General features: G+C 44.7%; 1 protein-coding gene across 5 annotated transcripts in view; it reads right to left on the bottom strand.

Annotated features, from left to right (window-relative positions):
- nlgn3a (neuroligin 3a) overlaps positions 1-23,752 on the bottom strand; it is a 173,390-nt gene that overhangs the window by 15,576 nt on the left and 134,062 nt on the right. For all 5 annotated transcript variants that reach the window (XM_081612000.1, XM_081612001.1, XM_081612002.1 and 2 more), the window contains one exon: positions 1,577-2,366. In XM_081612000.1, coding sequence (XP_081468126.1) covers positions 1,577-2,366 — 790 coding nt within the window. The remainder of the gene's footprint in view (positions 1-1,576; positions 2,367-23,752) is intronic.

Raw genomic sequence — 23,752 nt, 5'->3', positions numbered from 1 at the left:
TTTATTAATGTTCTTTTTACACGGCCCAACTTTTCTTTTAGGTAGTTACTCTGAAGGGAAATGCTTATCCGTTCTTATATCAGTAAGTGTCCAAGACAGGAAGATCATTGGTAGCGCACAGCCTTCTACTTCTATTTCCTGTGTAAATCTAAATAACAGCCCAGGCCAACCTGTCTGTGGTTTACCGGTACATAAAATAGCATTTGCTTTAAGTGCTGTGACATTTTTGAGACTGGTGTTGTTTTAAGATGATACAAGTCCTGTTTGTGCTTGAACTCTGTTCAATTACCCATGAGCTTCAGCTTCTAGGGCAAACCAGCCTTAATATATATTAACCGAAGATGTTTGTAGAGTTTTATGCTTCAACTGATACTTTATAACCATTAATCTCACTTTAAAAATCCTAAACCTGCTTAGGAACGCTAAAGTTTCTCAGTCAAAACCAGAAATGATGAAAGAAAGATGGACTGAAAGCTTTGGCTTGGCATTTCTCAACAGTTCTGTATGTTTACAGTGTTTGTGTTATACACCAAGTAGTAGTCATATTGAATTAAGTATTGACATTCTTTTGAGTATACCTACCAGCAACTCCCGAAGCAAGTCTATTAATGGCTTAAATATATGTGGCTTTGGTACCAATGTTCTGGAAAACCACACAAATTAACCACTGTTTGCTTTTAAAAATCTGTACTTTAAAGTATATGGCATTCCTTAATTCGCTAATGTTATTCAAATCCTCTTATAGCAGCTGACTTGTCTCGCCGTTGTGTTGTCTGCTGTCTTTCTGCAATATCTCACCTCCCACGAGACTTCAAGGTGCATGTTTTTCTTCAGGGAGCTTCAGTAGAAATCTTTTTCCATAATGTTGTGAGACACTTAGAGTAAAACCTGTGCCTGTCATATTCAAACAAAAGCGGTTTGCTGTGAAGCGTCCTTTGTTACTACACTGCAGCCGTTTAGCAGATGTTATGGTATGTTCATTAAACGTGAGTCAGATTGACATTCTTTTTATCGCCTTACAAACATTTTAATCTACTTTTTTCTAAAAGATAGATATTTTTCAATAATGTCTCACTGTCACACGAATTTATCTGTTAATGTAAGAGAAAGTTTTGCATCATGGCAGTCTGCATCTGTTGCTGAAAGAGCTCCTATAGATGTTTAGCAACTGACACAGAGGATGAGAAGAAAAGTTAAAAATTGTTATGAATTTGGACAACCCTGTCCTCTGCAACACTATGTCCAAAGAGTCACGTTTCTCTCCTACAACAAGACTGGCCTTCCTAACAATCTTGTTGATCTTGTTAACCCTCAGGCTGCTACCCCAGCTTACAACAGCAAACATTATGGTGCTAGCCACCACAGATTCATAGAACATCATCAGCAACTTCTAGCTTGGATAACTCTGCTCTGCTATCCAAGCTAGTCACTAATATCAAATGCTAATTGGCATAATTCTATACATCTGTCCAATCACTTCCTATACCTGCCTTTATGGAGAATGGCCCAGAAGCCAGTATTCAAAATGCAAAGTCAGTAATCAGATGTAAATACAGCAGAAAAAAAAAAAACGTACCCAGTTTTGGCAAAGTTGGTCCAGTAGGTCATCACGACAGCACTGAGCATGACATCATTCTTGGAGAAGTTACAGGGGAAAAGGTCGGTGGGACCAATCATAGGAATTCCAAAGACATATGGCACTTCGTCCCCGTGGGCCGCGTCTGACCACGCAGGCTTCATAAGACTCTGGCAGTGGTGGTAGAAGGCGTAGAAGTAGGTGGGTGAGCCATAGCGAGCGTGAAGATCAGCAGTCACCACCGACGGCTCCACCCACTGGTGGTCGGTGAAGAGAGCCACCAGCGTTTTTCGCCTAGTCTCCGGATTGTCTCTGTCTGCCCAGTCCGTGTACATGAACTTGATGGTCTCCCTCAGTGTGTCCTTTCCGTCTGGGTATCCGTACAAGCTGTCCACAAAATCCGACACGGAGAAGTCAAAGTCGTTCCCAGACACACCGTCCTCCGAATCCACCACGTTCTCCACAAACCGCAGGCCTTCGCCCTGATTCACCCCCAGCATGATGTCGTAGTTGAGAAACTCGCCCTGCTCCATTAGAATCTCAGGGTCATCTGGAATAACATCCCCATCGATGACAGGTCCAAAGGCCACATGGTACCTGGCAGGTTGGATGTCCTGCTCCACCAGCTCCCTGGAGCTCTTCTTCCGTAGACAGTCCACCATGTCTGATGTATCGAGGACGTTGCAGCCCACCTTCTCTGCCAGGAGACGGGTGTACTTGACCGGCTGGTAGTTCACGGCCCAGCTGGAGAGTGCGGACCCGCTCTGAATGATAGCTCTGTGGAACAGACCTGGACAAGGACACAGACAGAAGAGATAGGAGGATGTTTAATGTGTCATTATTAAGGATGATGATTCAGTTATGCACTGCATTACATGAGAGTTGTTAATTTTGTTGCTGCCGTGATCAAAAGCGGGCTGTCAGCCACACAGCAGATAAGAATAACAAAGGCCAGACAGAGCAAGTCCTTGTTGCCACACAGAACAATAATGGAATCATTGTTGTAATAATAAATGTGCAGATGGCCTGGCCTCACAGACAGAAGGAAGATACAGCAATCTGTCTGTCCTGCTCTCTTCCTCCTTTCATTGTTGCATGCTCTTTTGAAAATGCTAGCAAACGCTGCTAGTGCTAATGGATGCATTTATCACCGTGGAATGATTCAGTACACGTTTGACCAGTCTATACATCAGTACATGTTGAAATTGTTTCAGCATGTGTTTTCAGAAAAAGAATATGCGAGTCATAAGCCTAAAATTGTGCTTTAATGAATCTCTGTTAAGCGCAGAATAATGTAAGAAAGATCTGATCTGTCTAAATATGTAGAATTCAGAGCTAGTATCCTATGCAGTCTATATATAAAAAACAAAAGGCACCAAGAAAACAGCTCCTTAATCTTGCACACTCACCAGAGCCACAATATTGCTATACTTAATGTATATTGCTATACTTACTATACTCAGTGTTTACATGCAAATAAGCAACATATACTATATTCAATATGCGACAGTCAGGAAGGTTTTATTTTTCCCTTTTGCCTTGTGGGGTTACCTCTCTGGTCTGCCATCCTGTGCAGACACCAATGTTGGAAAAAGCAACAATGCACTGTGTGAATTCCCAGTTTTAAAGCAATTCTGGAGCACCCACACTGCTTATGTACAGACTATAGTCAACAAGATTTAGGCTGTTGTTCAAAACTTTTCACGTTCTGATTGGCAACTGCAGACTGGGACTCAGCAGCAGCTTCAATTGGTGAATATGGCGGGGTGTTAAATGATAACGTCGTCATCCTGTATCTTGCAGAATGCAAAAATGGCAATGCTATCAACTTGTTTATTTACCTTCATTAAAAACCCTGTTTCACAACCTGTTTTTTTTTTTTATAGTCTAATAACATTACCTTAAAAGTGTCTTTAATGATGTAATTTGGGGCTTTGTAAGACAAACTTTTAAAAACAGGAACACACTTGTAATTTTCTCATTCATCAGCGGTGCAAGGGCTTATTGCAGAAAATGTTCAACTTTTGAGTAAAGGGTTTGCTGTAGTATCAGTATAAAAATCTGTTAAAACAAACAGCTGCATGTTGAACGCTGGCAGAGAGCGAGAAATCTATTTCATAAATTTTGATGCTTGCTATCCACTCTGATCAAAGCATCTTAATTGAAAACTCTGTAAACATGTAAACTAACAGCCTATTTGTTGTTTCAATAGCAAATATCAAATATGGGTTAGTAACATATGCTTCAAATCTTTTTTACATTTTGCACTGGATTCAAAATTACTGAGCAAATAAGGAGTCAGTGCCATAGTTTTCTTTTATTGTCAGTGTTTATTACTTGGTTTGCAGAGTGTCCAACAGGCAGAACTTAAATAAAAGCAAAAAAATAAAAGCAACTTTTTAAACCAGAAAACTGTAGTATAATTTGTTCCAGGTTAAAGGGACTGAAGACGAGACATCAGCCTACATTCTATTTTTAAACATATTTCTACATTTCTACAGGATGACAACGGAGATTTAATTGAGTGTTTTTGGATAATGATAAAAGGGGAGTGAAAAAGTTGTCTGCTAGCTGGCAAGAAGTGCAAATTAATCAAATGCAATTTACATTTACTGATTCAACACATATACCAGATTGAAAAAAAACCCCCAGAACATTCTTTTTTCAATAAGAACATAATTTACAAGTTTATTATGCAAGATTGTTTTTTCTTTAACAATATCATTGTTAATGAACACATGCTGTGACATTATTCATAATCTTAACATGTTTGCACACTTGCTTCATAGGTCTTATTGCCCTTTTTTGTCCATATACATGGCACAGATGAAGATTTAAGTAGTACTGTTATGTCCTAAGCTACAGGGAGAGCCTAGTTGTATAAAAAACCTTCTTGGGGACTGTTGGCTCTCTAATGATGGTTTGGGTTTTTCTTTGTAATGACAATGCATTTTTCAGGGTAGCATAAATTGGATGAACCTCACTGTAACTAAAGACCCATTCTGAATTCTGAGGTCATAACACACACAGACACACACGCAAACAATCCCACTCAAGCACATCCCGACGTGCACAGAGTGGCTCTGCACCGGATACACTTTACATCACTTTAAATAATTTTGTGTTTTTAACCTGAAAGATTTTAAATTCTGCAGAACCTGGTGGGTGGGTTTCTATAAATAAACTGACTCCTACTCACTACACTTGCAGTAAGAACTGAACTGCACCTTTTCATCTGGTTATGCAGACTGCTGGCACACAATGAAAAGCCAAACTGAAACAGAAAGCTAAGTTCTGTTGGTTGTATGTGGCAGAAATAGATACACGTTGAACTACAAAGAACTTTTATTATGTGCCTCTACATGTTGGTTTTGTGCTCCTGAGTGGGTGGGTTTTGTAGGAAAACCATGGCTCTTAAATCTACAGCTCAGTACAGGCCTCTCGTGATTAAAATTACAGTGCCTTGCACAAGTGCTCACATTACGTTGCATTTTGTTGGATTACAATCACAAATTTCAAGGTATTTCAACTGAGCTTTATGCGATAAACAACGTCAAACATAACTGTTAAATGGGAGAAAAATGAAACAGAGTTTTCAATTCTTTTAACAATTCTTTATTCGATGCCCCCAATTAAATCCCAGTGCAACCAGCAGCCTTTAGAAATCTCCTAATAGAGTTTATCTGTGCGTGATTTAATCTCAGTATAAATGCAGCTGTTCTGCGAAGGCCTTAGAGGTTTGCCAGAGAACATCAGTGAACTGTATCATGAATACCAAGAAACACATTACGAGTTTTGTATTTAATCTTGAAAATGTGCGTTTTAGTGTTCAGATGGGATGCACTCGTATATCTGGCGACTTGAAATCCACTCGGATCTTTCTTCCTGATATGCTTAATTGGATTATTAAGCATGATTTCAATGACTTCAGACAAAATTAAAACAAGTCATGAAAAGACACTCCATTCGTAAGACAAATGGAAAATATTTGATTAGGTGGTGAACAATTAGCATTCAAACATGCCGGTGAGTTTTCTCCGTTTGTGATATTTCACCCTCATTGTGGGTGGGTACATTGAGATCTTTGTGTTTAGGAGGTAAACAGCTGATTTAAGTGCCCAATACATCACTTTGGTAGATCTAATCAGAGGCAGCGGGGGGCTTATTCCATCTAGGCGAAGATGAAGTGTTTATTTACATATCTATTTACAGATATTTGCTTACAAAGAGTAAGAAGGATTATTGTGTCTGAGTTAGCAAACTGTGCTCAGTGAGTATGCTCGTGTATTTTTCAAGAAATATTTTTAGATTAGAATACGAGTTTATTGAATATGACTACAGATCCATGAGTAAACATATATATATATATTTTTTACCGATCCCCAAAGTGAAGGATTATTAGATTTCTGCATCGTGCGTTTCTTTCTTTACGGATGAGACCATTAGCCTTCTGTGTCCTGCCCTGAAAGTGCCCTTCAAGCTGTCCCGTGGTTGCGCATCTCAGCAGGATGGCGGCCCTGTACCACATCCCAGAGAGCGGAAGCAGATGTCGGGGGTTTCACCCACTTGAAAGCATTAGAGGGGGCAGACCTAAGATGAAAGATGGACGCTCAGAGGCAGAGCAGGGGGTTTTAATCCTGCCATCCCTCCCTTCCCTTCCCCTTTTCCCCTCCCTCTCTCCTCCCAGGGCTCTTTACTGGTATTGCCTCTCTTTGCATTTCAACTCATATTGCGAGGGGTGAGGAGTGAGGGGGGGCAAACAGAGACAGTCGTAGATTCGGGAAGCCAGTCCTGAATCCAAATGTCTGCGAGCGATGCCACAACTATTTCTAGACTGTCTTTGATCACAAGTTGCTGTAGGAAAACCGCTTCCCACTGAGAAGTTCCTGTTCCTGCAATTGCCAAGGCGATTTGACAGACATACGAATATCAAATCTGTTTTGTCGTAGCTTGAAGAGAGATGCGTCCGTGCGACTTGGCCCATCCCACGGTTACCTACACCCAAAAACCACCAGATGGTCGGTTGAAGGAGGAAGCTGCAGCCAGGGTGACACCGCTAGATTTATTTCCGCTCCGGCTGATGAAAGGCCAGGAGAGTGGCTGGGCTTTTACTATTGTTTGTCAAGAAACATATAAATCCAGCACACATGAGCTGTCGGTGCACCGATAAATATGTATTAGAACTGTGTGTGATGAGCCCCACGGTGATAGGAAGCTCACTGGGGAAGGTCAGAGAGAGAGTGGGGGGGGAGAGCGCAGGCTTTATCACCCACTGAGGGAATCCACTAATTATCCACACAGGGAGGTGAGCGCGCACACGTGCACGCGCTCCGACTTTGATTGATGATCCGCGCGGAGATGAGGCATCGGCTGACGGACGGTAGGCGTCACCATGATGAGGGTTAACTATTTGTGACGTTGTTTGAGCGTTAGGAGATATGGTGAAAAATGATGAATTTAATGACAATAATCCACACGAGGAACAACAGAGAGCAGCACGGGGAAACAGGCATCTACGGGAACAGACGACATAGATTGACAAGGACCCGACGAAGAACACAGACAACAGGGGAGACTAAATACACACGGGGCAATCACGGGAACGAGACACACCTGGGAGACAATCAACGGGGAAAGACGCAGAGACAGGACTAACAGGGAACAGGATCACATAGAAACTAGAAAATAAACACATAGAAACACGGATCATGACAGTACCCCCTCCTCAAGGGGCGACTACCAGGCGCCCAACAGAAAAAGTCCAACGAAAAACAACAAAAAACAACCCAACAGGGTGGGCGGAGGGGCGACGGCAGGAGGGCCAGAGTCCAGAAAACAAAACCAGATCCCAACAGGGTGGGCGGAGGGGCGACGGTAGGAGGGCCAGAGTCCAGAAAAACAAAAAACAAATCCAAAACGAAATAAGCACCGCAAAACCCTCCGGGGCCGACCACGGCACAGGAGGCAGACCTCTCGTGGGAGGTCCGGCGGCGGCGACGCAGGAGGCGGAGCTTGAGCCGCGGTGGGCGGCGACGCAGGAGGCGGAGCTTGAGCCGCGGTGGGCGGCGACGCAGGAGGCGGAGCTTGAGCCGCGGTGGGCGGCGACGCAGGAGGCGGAGCTTGAGCCGCGGTGGGCGGCGACGCTGGAGGCGGAGCTTGTGCCGCGGTGGGCCGGTCGGAGCGCCGGCTGCTGCAGGCGCTGGAGACTGGGGTCCGGGCGGAGCAGAGACCGTGGGCTCGGGCGGAGCAGAGGCCGTGGGCTCGGGCGGAGCAGAGGCCGTGGAACCGGCAGGACGGCCGGGCGGAGCAGAGGCCGGGAAACCGGCAGGACGGCCGGGCGGAGTCTCGGGCGGAGCGCCGGGGAGCTGCGCACCGGCAGCGGACTCAGGGAGCTCTGGCGGAGCGCCGGCTGCTGCAGGCGCTGGGAGCTCGGGCGGAGCCGAGGCTGTGGAACCGGCAGGACGGCCGGCTGGATTCTCGGGAGGTTCACCGGGGAGCTGCTCACCGGCAGCGGACTCGGAGAGCTCAGGCGGAGCGCCGGCTGCTCCGGGCGCTGGGAGCTCTGGCGGAGCGCCATCTGCTGCGGGCGCTGGGAGCTCTGGCGGAGCGCCATCTGCTGCGGGCGCTGGGAGCTCTGGAGCTGGGAGCTCGGGGAGGACGCTAGGGGACTCTGGAGGGACGCTAGGGGACTCTGGAGGGACGCTAGGGGACGCTGGAGGGACGCTAGGGGACTCTGGAGGGACGCTAGGGGATCTGGAGGGACGCTAGGGGACTCGGGGGGGGGGGGGCGCTGGGGGACTCTGGAGGGACGCTAGGGGACTCTGGAGGGACGCTAGGGGACTCTGGAGGGACGCTAGGGGACTCTGGAGGGACGCTAGGGACTCTGGAGGGACGCTAGGGGACTCTGGAGGGACGCTAGGGGACTCTGGAGGGACGCTAGGGGACTCTGGAGGGACGCTAGGGGACTCTGGAGGGACGCTAGGGGACTCTGGAGGGACGCTAGGGGACTCTGGAGGGACGCTAGGGGACCTGGAGGGACGCTAGGGGACTCTGGAGGGACGCTAGGGGACTCTGGAGGGACCTAGGGGACTCTGGAGGGACACTAGGGACTCTGGAGGGACACTAGGGGACTCTGGAGGGACACTAGGGACTCTGGAGGGACACTAGGGGACTCTGGAGGGACACTAGGGGACTCTGGAGGGACGCTAGGGGACTCTGGAGGGACACTAGGGGACTCTGGAGGGACACTAGGGGACTCTGGAGGGACACTAGGGGACTCTGGAGGGACACTAGGAGACTGACGGCGCCTCGGCGCGGGGACCGGAGGCAGCGGGGACTGACGGCGCCTCGGCGCGGGGACCGGAGGCAGCGGGGACTGACGGCGCCTCGGCGCGGGGACCGGAGGCAGCGGGGACTGACGGCGCCTCGGCGCGGGGACCGGAGGCAGCGGGGACTGACGGCGCCTCGGCGCGGGGACCGGAGGCAGCGGGGACTGACGGCGCCTCGGCGCGGGGACCGGAGGCAGCGGGGACTGACGGCGCCTCGGCGCGGGGAATTCTGGAGGCTCGGGGAGCTGCACGCCGGCAGCGGGTGCAGGAAGCTCGAGGAGCTGCACGCCGGCAGCGGGTGCAGGAAGCTCGGGGAGCTGCACGCCGGCAGCGGGCGCAGGAAGCCTCGGAGGCCGATGGCGGCGACGACGTCGATGCTCCGGGACCGGGACCTCCGGTGGCCCAGAGCGATGGTGACGCCAGCGCCCAGTGGCCGGACCTCCGGCGGCTCAGAGCGCTGGTGATTCCAGCGCCCAGGGGCCGGGACCTCCAGCGGCTCAGGGCGCTCGTGGCGACGTGGTCCCACACCTGGGGGGCAGTACGCCATACGTGCTCCCCACCAGGGACTCTGCTTGTCGTCGCGTTGGTGACCTGGATGTCTTGGGACCGGGACCTCCGGCGGCTCCGGAAGGCAGAAACGGCGGGGTCCATATTCGGGCGGGCAACGTATCAGCCGCGATCCCAGCCACAGGTTCGGGCTGGAAGGAGCTGCTCCGCCCTTAGACCTCCGCCGCGGCTTCCGTCTCCTGGGCAAGTCTAGGTCCGAGGGTAGGCCCAATTCCTCCAGCAGCAGCGGAGAAGGCAGGATCTCTACATCCTTATATAGATCCCGTTGTGCCAACTCCAACTGCTGCTGGATCCACGCCTCATGGGCCATAGCTTCCTCACCGTTAGTTTGGTCGGGTCCTTCTGTCATGAGGCGGTGTGGTGGTAGGTGAGGAGATGACGCTTAGGCCCAGATATGGTGAAAAATGATGAATTTAATGACAATAATCCACACGAGGAACAACAGAGAGCAGCACGGGGAAACAGGCATCTACGGGAACAGACGACATAGATTGACAAGGACCCGACGAAGAACACAGACAACAGGGGACTAATCCACGGCAATGGAACAACAACAAACAAAGACCAGAACAGATAAAACATCACATAGTTCCTGCAATTGCCAAGGCGATTTGACAGACATACGAATATCAAATCTGTTTTGTCGTAGCTTGAAGAGAGATGCGTCCGTGCGACTTGGCCCATCCCACGGTTACCTACACCCAAAAACCACCAGATGGTCGGTTGAAGGAGGAAGCTGCAGCCAGGGTGACACCGCTAGATTTATTTCCGCTCCGGCTGATGAAAGGCCAGGAGAGTGGCTGGGCTTTTACTATTGTTTGTCAAGAAACATATAAATCCAGCACACATGAGCTGTCGGTGCACCGATAAATATGTATTAGAACTGTGTGTGATGAGCCCCACGGTGATAGGAAGCTCACTGGGGAAGGTCAGAGAGAGAGTGGGGGGGGAGAGCGCAGGCTTTATCACCCACTGAGGGAATCCACTAATTATCCACACAGGGAGGTGAGCGCGCACACGTGCACGCGCTCCGACTTTGATTGATGATCCGCGCGGAGATGAGGCATCGGCTGACGGACGGTAGGCGTCACCATGATGAGGGTTAACTATTTGTGACGTTGTTTTGTCTCCCTTTGACACCGAGGTAGTAAATGATTTCTCACTCAATATCCAAATGAATTAAGCCGATAAGGCAGGAAGCAAAAACAATCAGCATGCGTGTCACATTCATTTTCTTTTCCTTTTTTTTTTTTTTGGGTAAAAGCAACAGATAGCCTTATCGCTATCTGCCTGTGTTTGACATGCGAGTGCCTGACACCGAAACTGTGAGCAGATCCATCAAACCGCAGCGTCGCAGGCAGATTGAGGTCACGCTGAATTATGACTGCAGCTCCGAGGTAATCACTCATTGGGGTTTCGGCTTAAATGCTGCTGCGGTTGCCCTGCAGCCGCCTCTGTGCTGCGGTTTGCTGACCTCGACCGTTCTGCCCCCGTGCTGGACACCTGTTAGTTTCGAGGCTCGGATTGGAGGAGGCAGTTCACAGATGAAAGCCGAGGAGGAAAAATAAAAAGAATAGCTTGACCTTCTGGTGGGGATGTCCACTGCACAAGTTAAAGAATCATGCAGACGTTCATCCAGAGGTTCAAAAATGTGATTAGATCTCGCTCTGACAACAACAATATGGACTAAGTGGTGATACTAATGAGCTGGCAATGTTGCATCAATGGAGAGGGAATAACAGGATGTGGCAACCACTGTGCAAAGGTTCAATCTGTGCTAATGGACAGGGATGCTGCCTGTTTGCATTATAAATGATTGTCCGTTTTAATCTGTGACAGCTGGTGATGCATTAAGCTGTGTGCTTTATTATTCTGTCTTGGTAATATATCTGACTGTAAAATGCAACCTGACTTATGAAGAATAATACAATTACGTAATCGTGACACTGGTTAGATCGATTTGAAATGTTGGATTAGGTAAGTGATTGTACTGTAATGTCTAACAGAGAAAAAATATGTACACTGGTAGGAAAAAGCTACAATCTTGATACAGATTAAAGTCGTCTGGAAATACAAATTTACTTTAGATATAGTTTGTTAACATGTCCTGCTTTTTTCCCTCTTTATTTTGCTATTCTGTTCATTTTTATTGAACAGAGAAGAAATCAACACACATGCCTCTGGTGAAATCAAGAGGAAGAAGAAAAAGAACATCTAGAGCTCTTTTATATATTTCCATTTTCAATTTTCTTGTTTTTCTCTATCTTCACTTTTAATCACATTAGCCGTGTTTCCATCAACTTTTTTCTGCACATTTTGAAGTATTGTATTAGAAATGGTGATAGAAACAGCAAAATTAGAAAAAAAAATTCTCAATTTTGCAACAACAGTTTTTCACCCCAGGGAGGTAATTTTTAGATTTTCTTAAAATGAGTTACTATGCCAAAGGAGAAATGATTGTTGTATAAGTTCTGACATAGCAAACTTTCCTATCCACTGGTGGATCAGGTCCTTAATTTAGTCCAAGCCTTTTTTATGGAGGAAAAAGCTGCCAGACTGGGATGCCTCTCACCAGTCAAGGATGGGAATGGTGAAACTCTTCCATCAACTGGTCGTGGTCGAAGGCTCTGAAAATTTCTAAATTCAAACTTCCAGCATGAAGGTTTAGAGCTATCCGTTTTTGTTGCCTGTTCAACTTCTACAATTTGTTTGTTACAGGAATGTGCAATGTCAACCTCAGATGAAATGAACCTCTCCGTAGTCTAGTTGACTCACTCCAAACCAGTAGATGGAAACATGCCCAATTCACATGTTCCTACTTTTTATTTTGTGCAACATTTCAAACGTTCACTTAAAATTTGTAAAACAATTGGATGGAGCTCCTTAAACTTTATTGGTTTTTATGTAGGTGAGTGAAATGAAAGCCCATACCCACTGTATGGGTTGGTAATCATGAACCACATAGGTCTAGGTGGGGATCTGGAATAGACTCATTTTCCATTCAGCCATTTTCAGTGATCATTTCAATTGTCTGTCTGTATTTATTTAGCATTGTCTTCTCTTTTAGGGTACCCTGGCTTCCTACCACAATCTAAAAACAAACACTGTCCTCTCTAAGTTGACCTTAGGTGAGTATGTGTGTGTATGACTGATTGTCCCATGTGTCTCTGTGTTGCCCTGAGATGGACTGCCGTCCTATTCAAGGTGTACCCCGCTTCATGCCCATTGACCACTGGAAATTGGAACTAGGTAAAGATTAAGAAGATACAGAAAATGAATGGATAATATCAGTGAGAAGTTTAAAATGTAACTAGAAGTAGCACGCTGTTCAAAAGTGACAAGAAGGCTAAACAGAAAACAGCAAAGTTGCTCTGTGTTTTTTTTATGCTTGTGAACTTTCAATCTCTGTCTTGTTGGATTTTTCTAAACCTCAAGGGTAAAGTTTAGGATGTATCAGCACACAGAGCCTGCTGTTTCTCATAATGCCACCACAAAATGTCTTCTGGTGTCTGTGATCTCATCAACTAAAATACACACAAAGCAAATCAAGCTTTTTAAAAGGCATTATTTTGTGAAATCCTACTGAGGAAGTCCATACTTCATTACCCAGCTGTGTTTTATTGCCGATGGACATTTCTTGATGAAACGAAACACACCATGCATTTGTAAGTTAAAAGACATTAAAAAAAACCAGAAAAACAACACCGCAACGAGAACATGTATTTTTCAGTTTTTTAATGTCGTACGCCTACATTTCTACTTTGCTTTTTTCCCCCCTTTCCGCTCTGCTTTTTGTGGTGTCTATCAAATCCTCACTGACTCCTTTCCAAAGGGGGGCCACACTGAGTCCCTCCCTGCTGATTATTAGACATAAGCCTGCGTTCAGCGGAGCTTGAATCCTCTGAGCCATCTTACCACCACCATCTCTTCGCTGCAAGCAAATCTCCGCAGACCTGTGGACTATACACAGAGCCCCTCTGTGGAAAACATTTCTCTCAAACTGGGCTAGTGCTCAGTTGAGCACACTCGATAAATGTTACCATATTTTACTCAAGTTCTTTCTGAGCAACTTTCCTCCTAAGCTCATATATCCTTACCGGAATGCAAACTGTCACAGATTTTACTGCCATTCGAGAGATGTTCCAGCTTCTTTAACCCCCGTGTGAAAAATGTGAGGCCGCCCAGGACATAAATAATTATGAAATGTTCCTTGTTGTATATTCTTGCCCCCCTTTTGAAATCTCATAGCACAGGGTTAAAACTGCTGTCTCCATGGCTACCGCCTACAGGCTGAATCCACTTAAACACAAGTGCCTCTGGTCTGATCATGCATTAGGCTGCGGGTAATTTCACACTGGTCTGGCAGTCTGTAACAACACCTACATTGTTTTTCACTTCCATTAAAATTTCCACCAAACACTGAGCTTGTCAACTTCAAAGCGATGCTGATGAAATCGGGGAGAAAAAAGCAAGCTGCACACTTCTTTGTGAGTGTCATTGTAAATGCTCCTCAATCTCCTAAGATTTAAGGGGAAACAGTGGCAGTACCCGCGTAGTCATACCTCCTGAAATTTCTGCTTTTCTCATGTCAGAATCACAAACTTCAATGTACGTATTTTCTGAAGACTGTCGGGAATAGCCCATCTCAATGTATCATTTTGTTGTGAAGTGTTAGTAAAATAATCCATGCAACCAGTTGTCGTCAGAAGGCAGCCAGGTTTAATTTAGTTTTATAGTCTTGTAATTTAGTCTTAGAACTTTTAGGGTATAAAACAATACCTAAAAGTTTAACATTTCTGTTTAATCTATCCACGGGAAAACAAAAGTATTATGCAACAACAAACCTTCCCAGACGCACCTACACTCACAGGCATTAATCAGAGAAGCAACCAAAATTGGCCCAGGATAATGTGATAATGCTGTAGGAGTGGCAGAAATCCTGTCAAAAAGACACATATTTGCAGTGCAGTTCACAAATCTGGCCCTTGTCAGAGGATAGACATTGCCTCAATGCATGTACAGGGCATAGTAAGCCTGAGAAACAAGACGGAGAGTTTAGACGACACCAATCTTGAGCTAACTGGCCAACATACGAAATGCTACATGTATCATCAAGCTGTGGGATTATTTTTTATCCGGAGATACAGGCAGGTTGGTCAGAGTAGACAGATGGAGAAATACATACGAAACCTGCAAAAAAAATGTATATGTGGTGGAGGTTCACCTTGGAGCATGACAACAACCCTAAAAGATTTGGTCAGAGCTACAATTCAATTGTTTAGTTTAGGCTTTCTCAACTGGTGGGTTTGACTTGAAAGATGGTTCGGGGCCTTGATCTGTTACAAAACATGGGAAATGGGTATAAATAATTTTGCAAGGCATTCTAAGGTCAAAACGCACCAGAGGCCTAGATGTTCCTGAGCATTCACTGAGTAATACCTGTTTGTTTAGATTTTTGCTGAGATAAAAGTCATGTGCTATTTTATTCTGATGTTATTGGTACTGTCATGTGTTTACTCTAAAACAGATTTACCCTGGAAAGCTTTCATAACAGTTGGTCCAACAGTACAGCTGCCAAAAATCCGTCGTCCTCAATAAAATCTTGGCTAAGGTGGGCATTTTTTGATCTGTGCAAAAATGTCCACCTTTGCCCAAGTTGTTGGAGAAAAAACTAACTTTTCTCTCTTTTTTAGCCTCTTTCACTCACGGAGACATGGTAGCAATACTTAAGCTGAAGAGTGTGGGGTTAGAAACATAGGGACTGCCCCTGCTTGTATTTTATCTCACCCATAAAGAGGCAGTGTCTAAGGGGCCAGTGTTTTCATCTATCAGTGTGAGACATGCCTCATGCCAACCCTATATAATGCTGTTTGAAGCTGTTGGGTCTTCTGCTCTACCCTCAGTAGAGACTGCCTGCTTGCCTGCAGGCTGTGGCTTAGACCAGATAAAGAGTTTGATCCATGAGGGTGGGTGGTTGGAAGAGTGAGGGAATGGAAAAGTAGAACAGAAGAGGAAGAGAGGGTAAAGAGAAGAGAGGAAGGGATGAAGGTATTAGCGAAGAAGGGAGAAGGGAATGGGTAAATCGCTTGAGGAAGAAAAAGGAGGTGCAAGTCGGAGAGGAGAAGATAAAACTGACCCCCATTGATAGGCTGCACCCAGGTTTGAGGATCGATGAGCATCTGAGCCAAGCAAGTGTGATATCTCCTACTAATCATGCAGTGACATCCGCCGCTCAATACCACACACTCCAGGCTCCATCATCACACGCTCCGACCCCCCTCTGGTTGTACGCACAGCTCAACAGAGCAAGCACTCCTTCTTGAACTCACAAGTCTGGCTGTTAATCCTGGGCATGTGCACAACACCTGAATCGTACCTTATCTGCGGACTACTACTCAGAAATTCATTTGCCTGGCACAGGCGCGGGTGAGGCTTACTAAAAAGCGGGACATTTCAGATTAGAGCACGTTTTGTTGTCATTTGTGGCAAAGCAGATTAGGTAGAAATTTTCAAATGCTCCTTTTTCGATTGTCTAAAACTTTTGGGTGCTTCTGCACTGCATTGTCCGATACGGCAAATTGAATCTGGCGTTCCCAGCCAGATAAACCTGCTACTTATCCGAGCGTCCCCATGTGATTAGGTTAGGGAGTTCGCAGAGGGAAGCATAAGCATAAATACACATGTTCCTTTTTCAGTTAGTACAGGCTAAATAACATCTCCCTTGACTCTTAAATGAAGGTTGGGGCAGCTTTTAAGCACTTCGCTGTACTTGTCAGAAGCCAGAAGAGCATGTGGAAAAGGGTTTAATGGATGAAGCAATCATAGGGTGCTTGGCTTTTTTTTTTATATTTGGCATTTTTCAAAGAAATCATTTTATGTAACAATCATTTATTGTTAGTAAAAAGGTCTTCAAGATAGAAAAGATGTAAAAAAAAAAACCACTGAATATTCGAGATCCAACGCAAACAGCCTATTTTAATATTACGAACTGAGTTGTTTTCAGCATTCTGTGGACGCGATCTGTCCACGTATGCATGCATACATACATCCTGAATTGATTTCGTCCCTTCTCTCTCCTTGCAGTCTCCGTGGCATGCCAAGAGATAGAGAGCTCCTGCATGGTTAATTCTCCCATTTGCACTCATGCATGTTGTCAGGCTTGCTGCAGCCCCTGAAAAGCAGAGAATGCTATCTCTGTGTCCTTCTCGTCCTGGCTCCCTTTGTGCTCCAGTGTTTCAGGCGCTTTTCACCAGGCTCTTCACTGCACACAGATGCAGTGCTCAGAATGGCCTGATAGCTGTGTTAAAAAAAAAGAAATGAAGTGAAACAATGACGCCCTCTATCATACAGCCTTGACTGTCAGGCGGCGCGAAAATCTAGAGAATAATGAGTTATCACAGGGATATCTGCGTGTATCTCCATGTCACTGTTGTGTAAGTGGCTCTGATAATCTCATTAGACGAGGCAAGTTGTTAAAGATGTTTTCTGAATTCCCACCTCTTCTCCTGCTGTGTCCACAAACATATTTCACATCATTGTGGCAACAGGAGATGATTAGTGCTTTTAGCTCCCTTAAATGGTGGCTTTCACCAGAGAACTATGAAAGCAACACGCTGTTCAGCTGCATCGAAATCCTTCTCCTGTTGCTTTTAAATATATGTACTGCGGTTTACGTTTCCAGTACGTTGTGAAACTATTTAAGTCAATTGAACAAATCTGGCCTCCTTGGAAGAACGGCAAATAGAAAGTTGGATCTCACTAAACCCAGGAAAGTTAATTAAAAACACTAGTCAAATATCTGGGGGAACTTCATTGCACTGGATTGTATTTAGGGGTATTAGAGTTAAGAGGACAAATTACAAATACACTTTTGTAAAAAAAAATGTGAATGCCATTTTTTTATTTACAAGGACGTAGTATTTCGCGTAGATTTTTCGGATAAAATCTGAATAAAATCTCTTTCAGGTTGCAATGCAATAAAATATGAAAAGTGTTCATATATTTGCGAGGCGCTGTGATTTGTTCAACAGCTCCAAAGCTTGGCTCAATTTTATATAAGCAGTGACAAATGAGGACTGCTCTGACTTCAAGGAGGCAAAGTGGATATAAAACTTGTACAGCGTGAGAGGGTCAAAGATTTAAGTCACACACAAATATGACAACTCAGCCATGAAATATGAAAGGATGGGAAGCTTCTAATCTTGGTGACATCTTGTTCATGACAGCCAGATGGGATCAGTGAAACTCATTTTGGGCCAAGAATAGCCAGAGAAGGCAACAGTTGCATTTGTGACAGACAAATTACCATAAGGGGAGGAAGGCCCCCTTGAGGGGAAGCAAAGAAGCAAAGAAAGTGTGATGGATAAAGAGACACAGAGACCCTGGCCTGTGTTGTGAGTGCCTAAGTCTCGCAAAAACCAAATTAGCTGTGAGCTTTGTGGGATATGGAGGTGAAACTGAGATGGATATGCACAGGCCTTTCTAAAAAGCGGGACGTGGGTGGGAACTCAATGCCAACTCTGGCCATTTGCGCCTCCGACATCCAGATCCCACTTGCTAACGGGTCTTTGAGTCTAGTTAAAACAGCAAAAAAAAAAAAAAAGTCCCTGAACTGAGTGAAGCTTGCATAAACACAAACAACTTGCACCCAGAGCTCAGACATGTTATCCTTGATACATACGTACATCCTCTAAACATAATTTGCTTCACCGAAGCAGTAAAATCCTACTCCAGCTTACATGGAAAATACCTACAGGCATGCATACTCTGCAGCCCACCCACATGTGTGTGTGCGTGTGTGTGCACACGCGCGCACACACACGCACATGAATCACATCATGTGAAGTTCAGGAAGCTCATTAAGAACTGCACATAAGAGCACCTTGTGGGCAGAAATCATTTTTCTCAAACTCAGAACATCAACAAGTCTTTATAAACCACTATTAATGATCCAAAAGTTGAAGGTACTCTCTGGATGTGATGAAATTCTTGCTCCTCCTAGTAGCCAATGCACACACCTCCTATTAGAACAGCTCTTCCTATTAAGCATGCCTTTTAAGGTCAGTGGCCAAACCAGCATCTGCAGCGTCCAAACTGATTAACCATTATACCATGCATGAATGTACCAGGATGGGTGCTGGCTCCAGCGGCGTAAACATATTTTCCTAGCTGTGCCTATGTCCCTCTGTGTGTTTCTCTGACACCACTCTTCCCTGCTCCTGCCTATTGTGCCAGTAGCCCTGCAGCCAGAAGCCACACATGCTCTGTTTAATTCAAGGCGGCACGCCATGCACACCACGGACAAAAAAAAAGAAAAAACATAGAAGAAATATGATTTTCACTCTCTTCCCGTCACCCGCGTTCCTCTGCTCATATTGAAGACCGAGAACAAAACTATAGGTTTGGGATGCGGGTGGGGATGCCTCTCTGAGCTTGATCCCTGCACCTGACTGTGGAATTACCTGCAGCTGGGCTGGTGAATTTATAGAGCGTGTACGCCCGTGCACTTCAATGTGTGTGCACATCCGGTCGTGTGCGCCTATGTGTGAGAGAGAGGCTTGTATAAGATGTGTTGAGAGAAACGCTGAGGAGAGACAGCAACACTGTCACAACAGCCCATCCCCGGAGAGCCCTGTGTCCCTGCCTCATGTTTCATACTGTAAAGTCCCATTGAGTCAATTACTGTGGCAGCCACTTTAGCCAACACAGCCACTTACAGTAAGTGGACGTTAGGACAATTGGGTTATGACATGTTCTGTTGTAAAATATGGCTCGGAAAAGGTCCGCGGACGGCAGAGCCTGCTCCCGAACAAATCAAGTCCTCTAGAAATCCCAACAATTAGGAGCAATTTGTGCGCCCGCTCTTTGAGTCGGCATTCAGCATCGGCGAATCAATCTGTGGTGGAACCAATCAAGATCAATCCAATAAAATGTTGCTGTATTGACTGGGAAATATTCTGTTTGCGGAGATTTGTCCTGTGGCAACAAAGACTAAAAATGTGTTGATGGAAGTCCTCATCAATCTGAGAGCACTTCAGTTTTGCCTCCTCAAAACAGAGGCATGCCCATGATTACACAGTAAATATTAGAATGTATTTTAGATTCACCAGAATAGGACAAGACTTTGAGCAAGACTTTTTTGGAAATGGTTTTGACACTTTTTTCTAGCTTTGACATAAATAGCGAAAGATTTTGCATGTTATAAACCGTGTTGCTAAGAATCTGTTATCAGTAACAAATAAGTCAGTCCGAACTAGAGATGGTGAACTACATTATGCTCATTAAACTGTGAGCCAATCTTCTAGCTTCAAACCAGATGTCAGTTTTAGTAACCTTAGCAGCTAATGTTTAGCCAGCTATGCTATTCTCACAGTTCCCATAGCAAACCTTTCCACTTAAATTGCACCCACACAAACGGTTTTAAAATAAGGATAATTCTTTCATTCTTTTGACTGACTTTATTAGCAAACAGCAGAGCAAATCAGGAAAATGCTCATTGCTGGCTGAAATGTAGAGATGGTTTAGCAGCAATTTGAAAGTGAATAGCTAGTGGGATACAGCGAGTTTGAAGTCATACTAACAGAGCCAGTGAGCTACACATCTTCATACGTGCTATCAATGAATTAATAAAAGTACTCCTCTGTGTTTCTTTCATGTTTGTCAGCTTGACACTTTATCTTACAGTTTCAGAAACATTTTCTCTCATCTGCCTTGAAGACATTGTGTCAATGCTGCATCACCTGTGTAACGAGGGTGACTTGGTGAGTTTACTTTAAAAGTACAAAGAAGCTGCGTTGCATTGAAGTGTTGGGGTTCTGTTTGAAAATTATGATCTATGCTGGAAAGCTGACATATTTCTTTTGTGGAAACGAACCTTGTTGTTGTAAAAAAAAAAAAAAAGCACACGATTTTGTACAGCTTCAGCACTCAGCGGCACTTTAGGTAAAGGTGCGTCTTTCCATTAGCTCGTTTATTATTTCTTAAATGTGTCTGCAAAACTCTGACACCATCTGCACAATGATATTAATACTGCAATATGAAAATGAAAAATTAGGTTTGGACTTTCTGGTATTTCTGTATGATTTATAGAATTTGTTTGGGGTCCTTATGGACTTTCAATTATTTCTGGGGGTTGTTTAAATAAACATAAGCTTATAAAACTGCTTAGTCTATGCATAGTCTAAACATAGATGAAATATACCTCTAAATATAGGCTATGCATAGCATTAACACCAAGTGATGATTTGTAGCCTCAATTTTTAAAATAAGCCTATTGCCCATTGGGATACTTTACTTTCAGTGGAAATATTGTGATGTTTTAATAACGGAAGATCCCATTACACCCCTACTGACAACACCGCTATATATCCTACAGATTAGAGAAAAAAAAATCTTGGCAGAACAAACTATTTGGATCAACAAAGCTGTCAACATCATGTACCTTATTGTGTTACAAACAAAAAGCAGCATGACAAAGAAAAAAAAAAAAGGAAGGTCATAGGATGGTAAGAAAAAAATAGAAAGGGAAGAAAATGGTGATAAGACTCTCAGGTTCTCTGCGTGTGCTGTTGGCCCCTAGGGAATATTCCAGACAAGCTGAGGCTTTGTGCTTGGGTAAATAGCACTCTGCATGCTAAATGTGACTTTGCATTCACTGGGAGGAAGCCACAGACATCCTAATGTATTTGGTGACTCATGCAAGAATTTCATCTCGACTAGGTGCTGTTCAATAAAAAGGGTTTGGAGTGGTTCAGTTGAGTTAAAATTCCCAACATCCTGACATTTCAAACCAAAATGAGTTAGACAAATCGGTCCAGTTTGGGAAAGAAAGTTAAGAAAGTGTGTTTGGGATGAGTCAGAGCTATTTGATTTCAAATGAAGCTAAGCAAACAAGGAAACCTTATAGATGCGCTCAATTAATCTGTGTTTACTTCTCATTGTGGTTTAAATCCTTCAAACTGAGTTGATTCCTCGGACACTTTGCTACTAGGAGACATTGATGGCATTTGGAAGAGTTTGCTCAGAGCACTTTTCATTTAACCGCATTTTCTGCTGCTCCGCCACTCCTCCACGGGGTCATATTGGCTTATGATGCTCTGCAACTGTGAGTAAATATAAGCCTGTGTATTAGATTTTGGGGCCTCGGATGAAATGTAATTTTTGCAGGGCTCGGTTAGGGGGATTGCACATCCACCCGTCCGAGACCACATCTGGCGGGTAGCATCAAATATGCATGAACTTCAAGAGCTCACAATATGACTACGATCCTATTATTTCCTCCAGCTTATGATGTTTTCTCTTGTGAGGTGTTTGATTGTTAGGTATGTAACACTGATAGCGACATTTACTTTGATATTTACCAACTAATGCTGGCAACTTGTGAATCAGCAATCTCTGATCTCGTTGCGATACCATTTAACTGAACTGAGCTTGGTAATCGGGGGCGGGGGGAATAAAACACGGAGACGACTGGCTGGAAGTTGAAAAGTGACAGTTAATTCCAGTTGTTTCTGAAGCTGCTGATGACAGATTGATAGTGTCACAATGTGCAAAGGACAAGTAATTAATGTGTACTCCTCCGCTTCTGTTTGTCACAAAGATTTATTGCTTTGAATTTCAAATGAAGCACACAAGCAAAAAAAAAAAAAAAAAGATGGGGAAAAACAACATATATAGATATATATATATATAAATATACCTCAATGTTTGCCACAGTGTCAGCGTCATTTCAAACTGGCCAGCCTATTAATAAGCACTATATGTTCCACTGTACGTTTCCCTCTGCCTTCAGCTCTGGTTTTGGCAGGACAGGCAGCAATGTATTTTTACCTCCAGTCCTTCCTGTCAAGCTCTGAAAAGGCCAAATGAGTAGTGGTGGACAGTTTCTCCACCACCTCAATACCCGAAATTGTGTTGGCTGCTTACAGTGTGCTGGGGGTGCGGGGAGTAAAACACAGAGTGACAGGCCGAGGTCTCGGCACAAGGGCAAAGAGCTGTGAGCTGAGCTATGGTGAGTTCCTGTCCTAGCAGCCTCATTCACTATTTATTTTCATACGTGTGTCTGTGTGTGTTGTCGTCCACGAGGACGCTGCCCCCGCGCACCGCCTGCTGTCCGCTTGCTCGTATTGTTTGGGCCTTTGTGGGTGTACATCCATCTGCATTGTGGGGATTGATGTTTTCGTGCTGCCGCTGAAGTTGTGTGACTGCAGCATGAGGGGGAAGAGAGGCATTCAGTGGCTCTTTATGCCTCGGCAGTCACACTCCAGATTATCGGTCTTTTCTACGTGTCTGTATGCGGCTCCAAAGTTGAAACAAAAGGAAGGAACAATTTCTTGATTATGTAAGAAGGTGCACGGTTTCCAATTTTTTGTGTCCCTTTTCTCCATGGTAACACGCCATCCAGTGCGACTGCTGCGTTTTGATTTCATTCTTTATATTTTGACGTCTCTGACGCTCCATTTGCAGGCAGTGCTACTAGGCCTGCAGCGTTGGCTACATGAAATACCCTGGAGAAGGGGAATATGTGGGCTTATAACACAGAGAGCGTGTGTTTGTGTGTGTCTATGCATGCATGAAGACACAGAGGTTAGTTAAGCATGGAAGGTGGTTGGAGGGTGTTTACCCAGGACAACCTTTAATGCCAGTCAATCCCATGGGCTTGGGCCTGCCATACTGTGTGCTCAGAATGAATATCCCCATGTTTGTGCACACACATGCATGTTTGAGAAGTATTGATTTGATTCTGTGGTGCGACGGTTTTGTGTGTGGGAGCAACCCTGACTGGGGCACTATCAGTTATGCCACATGCTGCCATGCTCCACTTGCTCTGTGTCCACCAAATACAAATTTAACATCTGAAGTCACATTGCTCAACACATCTTTCATCCTTGGACGTCCAAGAAGCATCTGAAGCCATGTTGTTGTGTCCGTGTGGAATTCTACATTGCATTTTCCGTCGATCTGTTAATTCAAATAAAAACCAACATCAACACATACAAATTATGTTTTTTGTCAGTTGAAACAAAGCAAGTAACACTAAAAATGTTCCAGCATGTCTTAAAATTAAATGAGGTTTCCTAGGAGATACTGTGGCTTAAAAAGGGACAATGACAGTTTAAAACATCTCCATTTCAAAGACTATTATAAACTGTATTTTGTTATTTGGTCATACTGATAGAGCTCTCAAGGAGGTTCCAAACATTTTTTTTAATAATCCACATTTTTTTATTAATATTTCGTTTTTTGTTGTTTAACATTGTCTCCAATTTGTCAAATTTCTTGA

The sequence above is a fragment of the Poecilia reticulata genome, chromosome 10 (genome assembly GCF_904066995.2).
Source record: "Poecilia reticulata chromosome 10, P_reticulata-male-v2, whole genome shotgun sequence".
Taxonomy (NCBI): Eukaryota; Metazoa; Chordata; class Actinopteri; order Cyprinodontiformes; family Poeciliidae; genus Poecilia; species Poecilia reticulata.
Note: the sequence above shows the minus strand (reverse complement) of the source record. Positions and strands in the feature narration are given on the sequence as shown.